Raw genomic sequence first — 12,182 nt, forward strand, 5'->3', positions numbered from 1 at the left:
CTACATTTCCCCTTTCAGCAACACCACCTCCCACCCCATCCCATTCCCACCCCAAAGCAAACCATTAGTTTCAAGCCTTATGTCCAGCCCTGGGTATTCTGTTTGCCAGGGCACTGGTTCCAGCTTATATCCAGTGAAGACTGCTCCACCAGAACACCTCTCTTCTATCCAAATTCATGTTCCAGTGCCCTGCAAGCTGAAACTCATTCCACCCACACCAGTCTTTGAGCCACTGTTTTAGCCCTTGACTTTATTTACCCTATGCCAGTTTGCCTTTGCCTTAGGTAGTAATCCCAAGATTGTTACCTTTTGAGGCTCTGCTTTTTAATTTAGCACCTGATTGTTCAAAATCTTAGAGCAAAATCTCCTTTCTAGTCCATTAAATGTCATTTGTCCTCATTTGGACAACTAGATCCCCTCCCTCCTAGTCAAAAGTTTTTCTTTCACCTTGGAGCTGTCCCTAGCCCTGGCAATGGACAGGCAGCACAGCCTTTGGAAATCCTGTTCGAGTGCAGAGAAAAGCATTCAACACCCTAATTATGCTGTCCCCTTCACTAACATATTCCTATTTCCCACCCCACATCCTCTCTGCAGTCCCCACTCGTGTATGCACACCTTCCAAGAGCCTCAACTATTGGACAATTGCTGAGGCTCCTTAGTTACCTCCCCCTTCTCTCCTTGATCACAGACCAAGTTTGTTACTTAGTCTGAGAGGTGTGACTGCCCTCTGGAGCAGAGTGTCTATGTAACTTTGCCCTTAACTGAGGCGGTGCGGTGTCTGCAGCACAGATCCCAGCTCCTCAACTTGGATTCAAAGTTCTTTGAGCTACAGACACTTTGTACATACATTTTCACTCTAGATCACATTGGTATCTGGCAACTTTCATGTGTTGTAGCAAGTATGATGTGGAACACGATTCAGGACTGCATTGAAATAGGTTTAGAGTTAACAGCCATGGATAAGAGTTATAGCATTTCATGACCTGACAGGCGAAGAAGGAGCAAAGATGAGGTGATGAATTTGGTGGGATTGGTAATAGCAAAGATATGTGATTCGGAATAAATTTGTCATAACACCAAGGTTGCTAGCAACTTGTTTTGATCTTGGATAATAGCCAGGAAGAGGGATGGAGTCGGTTGCCGGGTAATGGAGTTTGTGGTAGGGAGTGAAGAATGCTGTAGGTACCAAGTCAGTTTTTGTTTCTGTGATTAAGATCACTAATATTTTTGTATTTACTGAAGATAGTAAGAAGAGGGATTAAAAATAGGAAATTAAAGTTGACATACAGATGAGCAGTGATCTAATTGAATAGCACAACAGGCTTGATGGTTTGAATCCGCCCCCCCCCCCCCCCCCCCCCCACCTTGATGTCATGTTCTTTCGCACTTGAGCTCTTCAATAAACTAAAGGTTTAGAATTCCATAATTACCAGAAACTTTGTTCTTTGAGAAAGCTCCTTATTTTGTTTTTGTTTTTGTTTTTACCTATTTTAAATCAATTTCCCAAACATATCTGATTTATCTTGTAAAATATCTTTTATGGTCCCTTGTGTTTGCAAGGAAAACTTTTTTTTGATCAGTTTTCTGTTTCTGTCTGATTCATGCTGTCCTTTGGAATTCAGAGTACATTTTAGAAAAAACACTGGAATGATTGTTGCCTCGTGTGCTTGTGACCATGGTATTATTTGCTTTTGCTGGTGTTGTGGGTACCAGTTTAAGATTCAAAGGGCTTTAAACTAAGTAGTGAAGGGGGTTCGGAGAGGAATAGGTTTATATGAGGAGATTTGGAAACTTAATATGCATTGACAATGCAATAGTGTAGAGGAGTGTTGTGTCATGACCAGAGTGAGACAGGAATGACCAGGACTTACAAACGTGTGCGCCAGCAGGTAATGTCATAGAGGAAAAACTAGAAGACAATTAATGACTTTTCAATTTTCAAAAAACATGCAGCACTTGTAGTGTGGTGGATGAATTTGTAGCACAAAGAGAGAATGTGGCAGTGCCATTGTAGAAATAGTGACTGTGACTGAGATATATTCAAGGTAGTTTGATGTTTTGAAAGACCAGGAAGGGAAAAAAAAGGATCTTTGGTAGCTTTTATTAATAAATTAGTGTAATGATACTAATGTAGTAGTGAGAAATGATCTAGGTTAGAATGCAGCTTTGGCTTGGATTGAGATAGATGCCAAAGAAAGGTAGTCACTGATAGTTTTATAGGCCTGTGGCAGTAGCTACACTGAGCATAAATCAGATAAAGGGAGCATGTGGGAGAAATACTGTAATAACTGGTCAGTTTTAATAATGTAGATTGAACCATCCTCTTAACAGTCAAGTTTAGACCTATAATATGGAATGAGATATGATTAAGTAATGACCTTCAGAGTAAAGGATCCTTTAGGTGCAAGCGATCGTAACATGAGGGTGAGAAATATGCGTCTTAAACAAGCCTTGAGATTAAAAAGAAAATAAGGGTAGAAGACAGCATTGGCTAAAGTGGAATGGGACATTAGATTAGAAGATAAGACAGAAGTAGTAGGACTTGATTTATTTTATGACTATCGACAAACAGATATTCCACTGAGAAAGAAAGGCACCATAAAGAGGGTGAACAATTTTTGACCAGTTGACGTGGAATTTTCTAGGTGGACAATCATACTTGTTTGTGAGTGATTGTCACTGCTGCCAATTAAGGAAGTTAAGGGTACAGCTGATTTGAAAGAAAACCATACAAAATGATAAAAATGCGTATTAGCCCAAAGGTAGGAAACCAAAAATCTATGACTAAAATGGAGAGTTTAGATCATGAGAGAAAACAACCAAGAAAGGTGTAAGTAGTAAAAGGTCTGTAAGTATATTAAAAACAAGAGAGAAGTTTTGGTCACTTAAGATGAGTTTGTAAAATTAAAGGGAAATGTAGAAATGTTAGATATGCTGGACATGTATTTTGAATCAAGACAAAATATAATTTAAAAAAAATAACATTCCAAAATTATGAGAAAATCAAGAGATGAAAGGAATGAAGAAGTTAAAATTAAGATTTCTAGAGGCAAAAAGTTCTAGAAAAGCTAATGAGGCTAAAAGCTGCCAAGTACCCTGGACCTGATGTCTTTCACTTTATTTAAATATCACAAGTTCATGGAACTAGGGCATAAAAAGGCTGGCCTGTCCCTAGTTGCCCTTGAGAAGATGCTGGTGAGCTGTCTTGTTGAACCACTGCAGACCATGTCCTGTAGGTTAGTATCATTAGGGCAGGAATTCCTGGATTTCAACCCAGCAGCGGTCACGAAACAGGGATATATTTGCAAATCAGTATGGTGAACTTGCAGGTGTTGGTGTATCTGCTGCCCTTGTCCCCCTCGATGGATGTGGTCATGGGTTTGGAAGGTGCAGTTTAAGAATCTTTGGTGAATATCTGCAGTGCATCTTGTAGATAGCAGCAGCAGTAGTGCATACTGAGTGTTGGTGTTGGAGGAAGTGGATGTTTGTGGATGTGCCAATCAAGCAGGCTGCTCTGTCCTGGATGGTTCAAGCTTCTTGAGTTTTGTTGGAGTTGCATTCATCCCGAGAAGTGGGAGTATTCCATCATTCTCCTGACTTGTGGCTTGTCCTTTCCCAGTATTCCTCGCCTCTGACCTGCTCTTGTAGCCACTCTCTTGTGTGGTGTATCCAGTTGAGTTTCTTGTCAGTGATAACCTCAAATGTTGATAATGGGTGATTCAGTGATGGTAACACCGTTGAATGTCAAGGGTTGGTGGTTAGGTTGTTTCTTATTGCTAATGGTCGTAGCCTGGCATTTGTGTGGCGTGAATGTTACTTGCCAATTGTCAGCCCAAGCCTGGATCTTGCTGTATTTGAACATGGATTGCTTCACTCCATGAGGGCTTGCAAATGGTGGTGAACATTATGTAATCGTTGGTAAACATGCCCATTTCTGACCTTTTTATGACAGAGGGAAAGTCATTGAAGCAGCTGAAGATAGGTGGGCCTAGGACATCATCCTGAGGAACTCCTATAGTGAAGCCCTGTAGCTGGCATGGCTGACTTCCAACCACGACCATCTTCCTATCTGCCAAATATAATTCCAATCGATGAAATGTTTACCCTCCTGATACCTGTTGATTCCAGTTTTGCCTGGGCTCCTTGATGCCACAGCTGGTCAAATATCAAGAGCTGTCACTGCCTCTGGAATTCAGCTGTTTTGTCAGTGTTTGAACCAAGGCTGTAATAAAGTCAGGAGCTGAGGAGCCCTTGCTGAACCCAAACTGGGTATCGCTGAGTAGATGCTGCTCTATAACACTATTGATGACACCTTCCATCACTTTACTGATTTATTGAGAGTAGACTGGGGCAGTAATTGGTTAGGTTGGATTTGTCCTTCTTTTCTTGTACAGGACATGCCTGGGCAATTTCCACATTGTTGGGTTGAAGCCGGTGTTGTAACTCTATTGGAAGAGCTTGGCTAGGGGAGTGTCAAGTTTGACAGCACAAATTTTCTAATGTGTCCTAATGTCTTGAAGGAAGTGGCTTTTGGGATAGTTGAAACATTGCCTACAATCTTACAAATTTCCTGTGGCATTCGAAGGTTTCTGCAGTTTGAAAACCAGAAATGTGACACCACTATTTGAGAATAAGGGCAGACAGGAAGAAAATTATTATAGCTAGTTTGGCTAACTCTTACGGGAAGATGCTAGAATTCATTATTATGAAAGAAGCAGCAGGATGTTTATAAATCTTACTATATTTAGGCAGACTGAGTATGGCCTAGTGAAGTTAAAACTTTGAAATTTATTAGTGTGCTTGGAAGAACCAAGGGTGGGTGGTGTGGGAAATGGCATGCTGGATTTGGATTTCCAAAAGGTTTTCACTAAGGTACCACTTAACAGGTTGCTGTGTGAGTTTTAAAACATCATGCTGTTATGGCTGATATTTTAGAATGCATAGAATATTTGTTAGGCAATAATAGAGATAATCGGGACAAAGAGATCATTTTGAATATGGCAAACTAACTAGTGATTCACCTGGATCAGTGCAGGGGCCTCAAATATTAATGATGTGTATTGACAACGTGGATGAAGAGACTGATTGTATTGTACCAAAATTTTCTGGTGATACAAAAGTAAGTAGGACAGCAAACCAAGAGTCTGTAGAGGGATATAGAAAGGTCACGTGAGTGGGCAGAAACTTTGGCATTATGATTATCTGTAGAAGTGAAATTGTCCACTTTGGTAGGAAGAACAGAAGAGCAGAATATTTAAATAAAGGGAGACTGCCGAGCGTTCTTGTGGTGAAGGATCTGGATATTTTGAATGTGAATCTCAAAAATCAAAGTGTGGCCACAGCATCTAATTAGAAAAACAAATAGGATGCTGGCCTTTATACCGTCATCACTTAAGATAAAAGTGGGGAAGTCTTGCTACAATTGTCAAAGGCTTTTGTGCAACCAATCCTGGAATGCTGTGTACAATTTGGGTTCCCTGAAGGGGTATACTTGCATTGAAAGCAGCTTAGACAATATTCGCGAGGTTGATTCCTCGGATGAAGGAGTTATCTTTTGAGGCAGGGTTGAGCTAGATTGGCCTTTATACCTGGAGATGATTTTATTGAATGATAAGACTGAGGGGGCTTGATAGGATGGCTGCTGAAGCTCTTTTCCTGCTTAGGGAATCTAGAACTCAGTTTCAAAATAAGAAATCCTATATCTTATCCGATTTCTTGTCATTAATTCAGTAACTTCTGAAGTGTTTGGATACGTTTGTTTCCCCATTCCAAATAATTGCCAAACCATATCATCATTTTCTCATTCTGAACCCAAGTTAGTCTCTTTATTCTCATATCAGCTTTCCCCTTGTGTGACATTTAGTGGGGTTTAAGACTTGTATTTTCCCCACCTTTGGTGATTCTGTTGTTTTGGAATAGGGTTTATGAACATAGATCTACAAGTCCTCCTGTTTAAGTTGGATCATTGTACACTGAGCTCCCATCTGTCTAATTGCTATCTGTTGTAATATTCATTTCTTAAGATTACAGGTTTCTTTATCCTGCCTTTGCTTTCTTCATGCACTTTATAAAAGTTTAACCTCATGATTATTTATCTGTCTAGTTCCCGTATTACTGACTAATGCTAGCTGCTTGTCCCCAGTAACTTTTTCCTATCACTGTCTTCCAATTCCTCCAGTTTCTTACCTTTTCCGTGAGTTTGCAATCTTTCAGAGTCTGCATCTTTTCTTGTAGTTGTTGTCTACCTGTTCCTTCTGTGTTTCCTACCCTTTTCTGTTAGGGGCATAGTCTTTGGTTGTTTTATTTTTGGGAATCATCTACTTAAAGCCCTTCTTTATTTTCTATCCAGCTGCAAAATTCTGAAAATCCATCTTTTCATCCAAGTGCTTTAACTCTCCTACATATTTAGCCTACATTCCAATTATCTTTGCTTCTCCTGAAGAAGGGTTTGTTGTTTTTGTTATTGTTGATATATAAATATAGATTCCTGTTTTCCTTTTAGCTGGTTGCTAGCTTTGGTTTGGTACAGATGTTGGCACTGTCAAGTAGAGTCCATTTGATTCATGTCTTACTCAGTATATGATTGTGAAAGTAGTGCATGGTCTATACCAGATTGCAGTTTTCCAATGATCAATGTCACTGAGCGTTAAAGTTTTTCCATTTGCCTATATTCATTGGGTTGATGCTTTTCTGCATCTTTGTTTATTTTTACCTTGCTGCCTAAGAATTTTTTCTCCATTGGAGTTATTTCCATGCTCCAGCATTCTGATTGCTCCTCTGCAACAATCTATAACTGCCTCAGTATATTTGTTTTCTGCTTACCAGTTCTGACAGTCATATTCATACTGACTGTAAGCTTTATTCTCATTGCCATAATTGGGATCTTGTTGCCTTGGTATATTTTCACTGTCTTAAGTTTTTGTTTTCCTGACCTATCACTTTTTTTTGTTTCTTTATTGTTTGCATTCCATTGTCTTTTGTCCTTTCTGTGTGTTGCTACAGAGATGAATAGTTAAACAACATGGAAACAATTTATGCTTTTGACAAATTTAATCTAATTTGTTTTTTGTCATTTGGTGATGTTTCTAGTTGATCCCGTACCTGTATAATGAAGGATCAAAGCTGAGGCAAGTTTCCACCCTTGCTTCACTTCCTGCAAAGTCAAGGGTAGTGAATCTCTTTGAAGCCTCTCAATGAAGATTGGCTAACTAGGCATGTTGGCTCATGTTATGGATGCCCATTATGTAAAGTACTGGCCCACTGTGCCATTTGGAAGCTCCTCATTTTGTACAGTTTTTTTTTAAAAATGCAGTCATTTTAGGTTGGAACACCACAAGTTTGAATTGAAAGGCAGGTGAGCTGACTGAAAATTCCAATTATTATTTTCATCCAAGAGGAGACGGGAGCAGAACACATTTTTTCCCACACTGTCCCTGGTAGACCTTTGGAGGAACAATAAAATTATTGTTGATTTGATTGACTGTCTGCTGTCACAAAGGGATTGGCATAGATGGAGTCACCCTTTGCTTTCCCTTTTGAAAAAATTACGAAATACCCTTGAGTGACTTAACCTGCACAGACCATTAATGATTGATCCCAGATTTAAGTTCACTGATCTTTGCTCGGGCAATGGCAAGGAAACTACAATTGCTTTTGGTACTATTGCTTGTACTTTAGGGTTCCCCTGTTATTGAGTGTTGATTTAAGGACTGTCAGAAAAAGTGGGAATGGAGAATCATCCTAAGAAGAGGGAAGGCACTTAGTAATGTCAGGTCTATTTATTGAGGAACAGATGGCATTTTTATTTTGGAAATAGATTGATAGTACATTTTGTTTCCCACTTCACACGTCTTTTAGTGGTGATTTAAAAGGTATGAAAGCAATGTGGGTAATCATGACTAGAAATATTTCCCCAGGAGGGGAATAGATAATAAAGATTGATTTGGACCAAATCGTTTTGTCTTCTGTTTTGTGGCTTCTACATATGTATTTTTATCCATCAATATCAGTAACTTTTAATGCTGATACCGTAGGTAACCACTGAGAGTTCATGTGCAGGCTTGGCATTCATGTCTCTCAATTTTGCTTTTGATTGTTTGATTGGAAACGGTCCTGGCAAATGTTTCAAGTGGGATTTGAGTTGTAAACTCGTCTTCAGTGATTAGTTTTTGTGTTGTACTAATGTATATTAAAATTAAGTGCAAAAAATATGAGTAAGCATGTTGGCGTAGGTTTCAAAATTATCTGTGTTTGTGGGATTTCCTTCTGATTATCTAACTTTGGTTTTGAGTAGCTGATTCTGCATTGTTTGTTTTGAGGTGGTTGTATGTACAGGTAAGGAGTGGTCCACCCCTATAAAGCAGAGTAAACTGAAAAAGAGGAAAGGGTAGGGCAACATCTGCTTATCTGATTAGTGTAAACTTTAATAATGTTAATACAAAACTGATTTATATTGCACTTTATAGTAAAATGTCTCAAGGTGCTTCACAAGATTACAAAATAAAATTTGACACCAAATTGCATAAAGAAATATTATCTGTGCAAAACCTGGACCAAGATGGAGACTTTTAATGAATCATTTGGGCGTTTTCTCTCTCTCAGCTATGTGACTTGTTTTAGCTCCATGTTGTATTTGGCTCTCATATTTGTCTTGCTGTTTTTCTATCCCATTACCAATCCATTCCTTGATTGAGAAGAGAGAAGTAGAGTTATTTAAAGACAAAATTAACAAATGAGGAAATAGGTTTTGATGGAATAGACATGTTGTGAGAAGCTGATTCTGTGTCAGTCACAACAAAAAGGTGAAAATTTTGGTTCAGCCTCAGGGAGCAGAATCTGCACTGGGAGCCAGAGACACCAATTTCCAAACACAATCTTAGACATTTTTATACCCTTCCAGTAGCAGATGTGGCAAGCATGATATGTTAGAGGCAGTGTGCTGTTGACAGTTGTGATGATGTGGTAAAACTGGGTGCTGTTGGCATAAATGCTCTGGTTATAGTCACCAAGAGGGAGCATGTAAATGAGAAATAGGAGGGGCTAATGATGTACAACCTGGCGTGAGGGTGCGGGTGGGGGGAGTGGCAGAGCTCCATGGGATAGTGGAGTGATATATTGAGCTTATTAATTGGGAATTGTGTGCCCACCCTTGCCACACAATTAACTTTTTCTCAGAGCTTTTGACATGTTATGCTTTTCTTAAAAACTGGTGATGGTGTTCAGTGTCTGTTCATTTGTGAACTAATTTATTAGGCTGGGGCCAAGGCGGTGATATCACTGAGGTTGAACCTGTTCATTTGTGTGGTTTCACCGTAAAGGGATTAAGAATGGGATTCTCCCAATGTAGGAATTTTGATGACTATTACAGTGTACCACTGTCAAGATGCAAAGACCAAGATTCTTCCTGTTATGATTTAAGTGCTACAAGTTGCAAACCATTGCAGCAATCCCATTATCAGTAAAATGTAGAAACTAGCCACTATAAATTGCCAAATGTACTGACTCTGAAACTTATGTAGTGATACGCTGAGACCAAATGAACTTGAGGCTAAAAATGATGTTTTGTCATTTACAGATTGTGAACCGACACGGGCCGGAGGCAGACAGACATTTATTACGCTGTCTATTCTCGCACGTGGATTTCAGTGGCGATGGTAAAAGTAGCGGCAAAGATTTCCATCAGGTATGTCAATAACTTAGCTTTATGTTTAAATAAACATTTCTTTCAGAAGGCCCAAGCTAATACTTAACTTTGTACTGTACAGTTTGCAATAAGAGAACTGGTGTTTTGATTTGTTTACATGTTACTCGAGTATGTTATAAGAATTGCTAGATAATTGTTAACAAAAAATTGTCCGAGTCCCAGCAGTGCAATTGGAGGAGAAATGAGCACAGTATCTGGTTGGTGTTTTGGCGGAGGCCTGCAGGTATATTACAATGGCAAATTGTATTTATTAACACCTTTTATTGTCATAGAATGCCCCAAAGTGCTTTATGTTAGAATTGTAAAATATAACCTGAAACCAAGCCACATTTATTTGCATTGCTGTGGAATCACATGACATTAAGTTCAAATGACCCATAGATAGGTATTTAAGAGTGCCTTAAAGAAGGAAAGTAAACTAGAGAGGTCCCCATAGAGAATTCCAGAGTTTAGGATCACCATTAGTGAGACGATTGAAATTGAGAGTTTTACAACTGAATGGTATAGCGTATTCACGCTAATAAAGTAGAGTGTAAAGTTTTGGTACTTATTGCACTTTCCAGTGCTGAAGGAGCAGCGTCAAGGAAGATCAATACTTTTTAGAATTTCAAAGAAACCTGAAGTGATTTTACTGAAACATGACACTGGGGGCACTTGACAGGGTTAGATGCTGAGAGGATATTGAGGTGGGTGGATGGAGTCTAGAGGCAGGGGACATGATTTCAAAGTAAGGGGTGTTTTAAGATGGGGAGGAGGAAGCATTTCTTTTGAAGGTAACGAATCTTTGGAATTTGGTCCCCCAGTAAGCAGTGGAGGTTTGTCATTAAATTTACAGAAGAATGAGAGAAACACATTGTGAATTGACAAAGACGGGGTGTGGGGGTTGGGAGAGTATGGTACTTGGATACCATATGTCATCTTATTGGTTTTCTCATTGCTAACTACTCTTGCAAGCCTCTTCTACACGTTCATTTCCTTGTGGGTTTGGCACTTGGACTGTGTAGTTGAGGTTTAACTATTGTTTTGTACAAGTTGAGTGTTATCTCTGTGCCTCCTTTTGTAAAGGTTAGGCTATTTTATGCTTCATTAACAGCTGTGTCCACCTGTCCTACGTTTAGTAACATAAGCACATGTGGTGAGGCACATATTGAGTGTGGTTTTCCCTTAACTAATCTATACTGGCTTTCTCAAAAATCAGTGTGAACCTGGCGTGCTTAATGTTGCGCTTTTTTGAAACAATGATGGTAAAGTCGCCATAGTCTTACCAGACCTAAGGGCTGCTCTCATGAAAGAGATGACTGGTGGTGGTTTAGCTGAGGGGAGGGTAAAGGTTGAGAAGGAGAATCCCTCATGGTACCTCGGCCAGTGCGGGAATTGAACCCATGTTATTGATGTCACTGCATTGCAAACCAGTCAATATTTCATGAAGTGTCTTTCGTGAACAACCTATATCCAGAAATATTTAACAGCGAGTCCTGTTTTAGATTGAGCCAAAGTCTGTTAAAAACGATAACTTAATTCCACATGGCATTCTGCACCTGTGAGTTGTCAATCTTTATCTGCTGTACTCTTGTACATTTGTGTGCATGTGCTGAAACCCTACTTTTAAAAGATTTTAATTTCTTTCTTACACTGACTCCATTACATGGTGAGATCAGGAATATAAACTGTTAGGCTAGTATCAGATTAGTTGAAGACTTGGCAGGGCAGTGCCCAGGCCCCCTCCCCACAATTTTATAAATTGTTGAAGAGAGTTTTGAAATCCATTATTTGTATAGGCGGAGAAAATGAGGAGCCCATGGAGATGAGGCAGGGAAGAGTGAAATTTCATTCGTGAATAGATGCAGGTAATGAATTTTGAACAAATTAGAGTTTATTTAAGGTAAAGTTTGGAAGGTGAACAAGCCAAGTACTGTAGAAATTCAGCCCGAATAAAAATTATGGTAATGAGGAGGAAATGCGTGTTAGGATTGGGAATAGCTAGTGTTAATAGTACTTGAGGAGGGGGAAGCTTGGCTTTGTGAAAAAAGATGTAAATTGTTGGATCTGGCAGCACATGGAGGCATGTTCCAGGGTATGGAGTTTTTTGTGTACAAGCCATGGCCTTTGATCTTAACTTGCTTAACTAATTCTCATAACTTGAGACTAGTTTACGTCATTGTGTCAGAAGCAGTTAATCAGAAATACTGTAAAGCAAGAAATAGCAACATTTTCTCTTTGTGACCTTAGTATTTCTAGCCTTTTTAGTTTCTTTTTCCCAATTTTCCAACATCCTAGTATTTTGCTTTTGTTCGGAGATGCAATTTTCCCCTTCCACACACATCCAAGTTAAGTTAAATATGATCAAATGGCTGCTTTGTTGAGTTTCTTGGTGATATTTATGCCACCGAGGTGACCTGAATGAATATAGCAGACATGACTTTTTGTAAAGGTCAGAGTTTGCCCTGTTATCTTGCGATAGTGTTCTTTATTTTTAAAA

The 12,182-nt window shown here is 39.2% G+C and overlaps 1 protein-coding gene across 5 annotated transcripts in view; it reads left to right on the forward strand.

Annotated features, from left to right (window-relative positions):
- Positions 1–12,182, forward strand: part of cnot1 (CCR4-NOT transcription complex, subunit 1) — a 158,576-nt gene that overhangs the window by 16,714 nt on the left and 129,680 nt on the right. For all 5 annotated transcript variants that reach the window (XM_048546239.2, XM_048546233.2, XM_048546238.2 and 2 more), the window contains one exon: positions 9,575–9,682. In XM_048546239.2, the coding sequence (XP_048402196.1) occupies positions 9,575–9,682 (108 nt within the window). The remainder of the gene's footprint in view (positions 1–9,574; positions 9,683–12,182) is intronic.

This window comes from Stegostoma tigrinum, chromosome 16, assembly GCF_030684315.1.
Source record: "Stegostoma tigrinum isolate sSteTig4 chromosome 16, sSteTig4.hap1, whole genome shotgun sequence".
In the NCBI taxonomy this organism is placed as follows: Eukaryota; Metazoa; Chordata; class Chondrichthyes; order Orectolobiformes; family Stegostomatidae; genus Stegostoma; species Stegostoma tigrinum.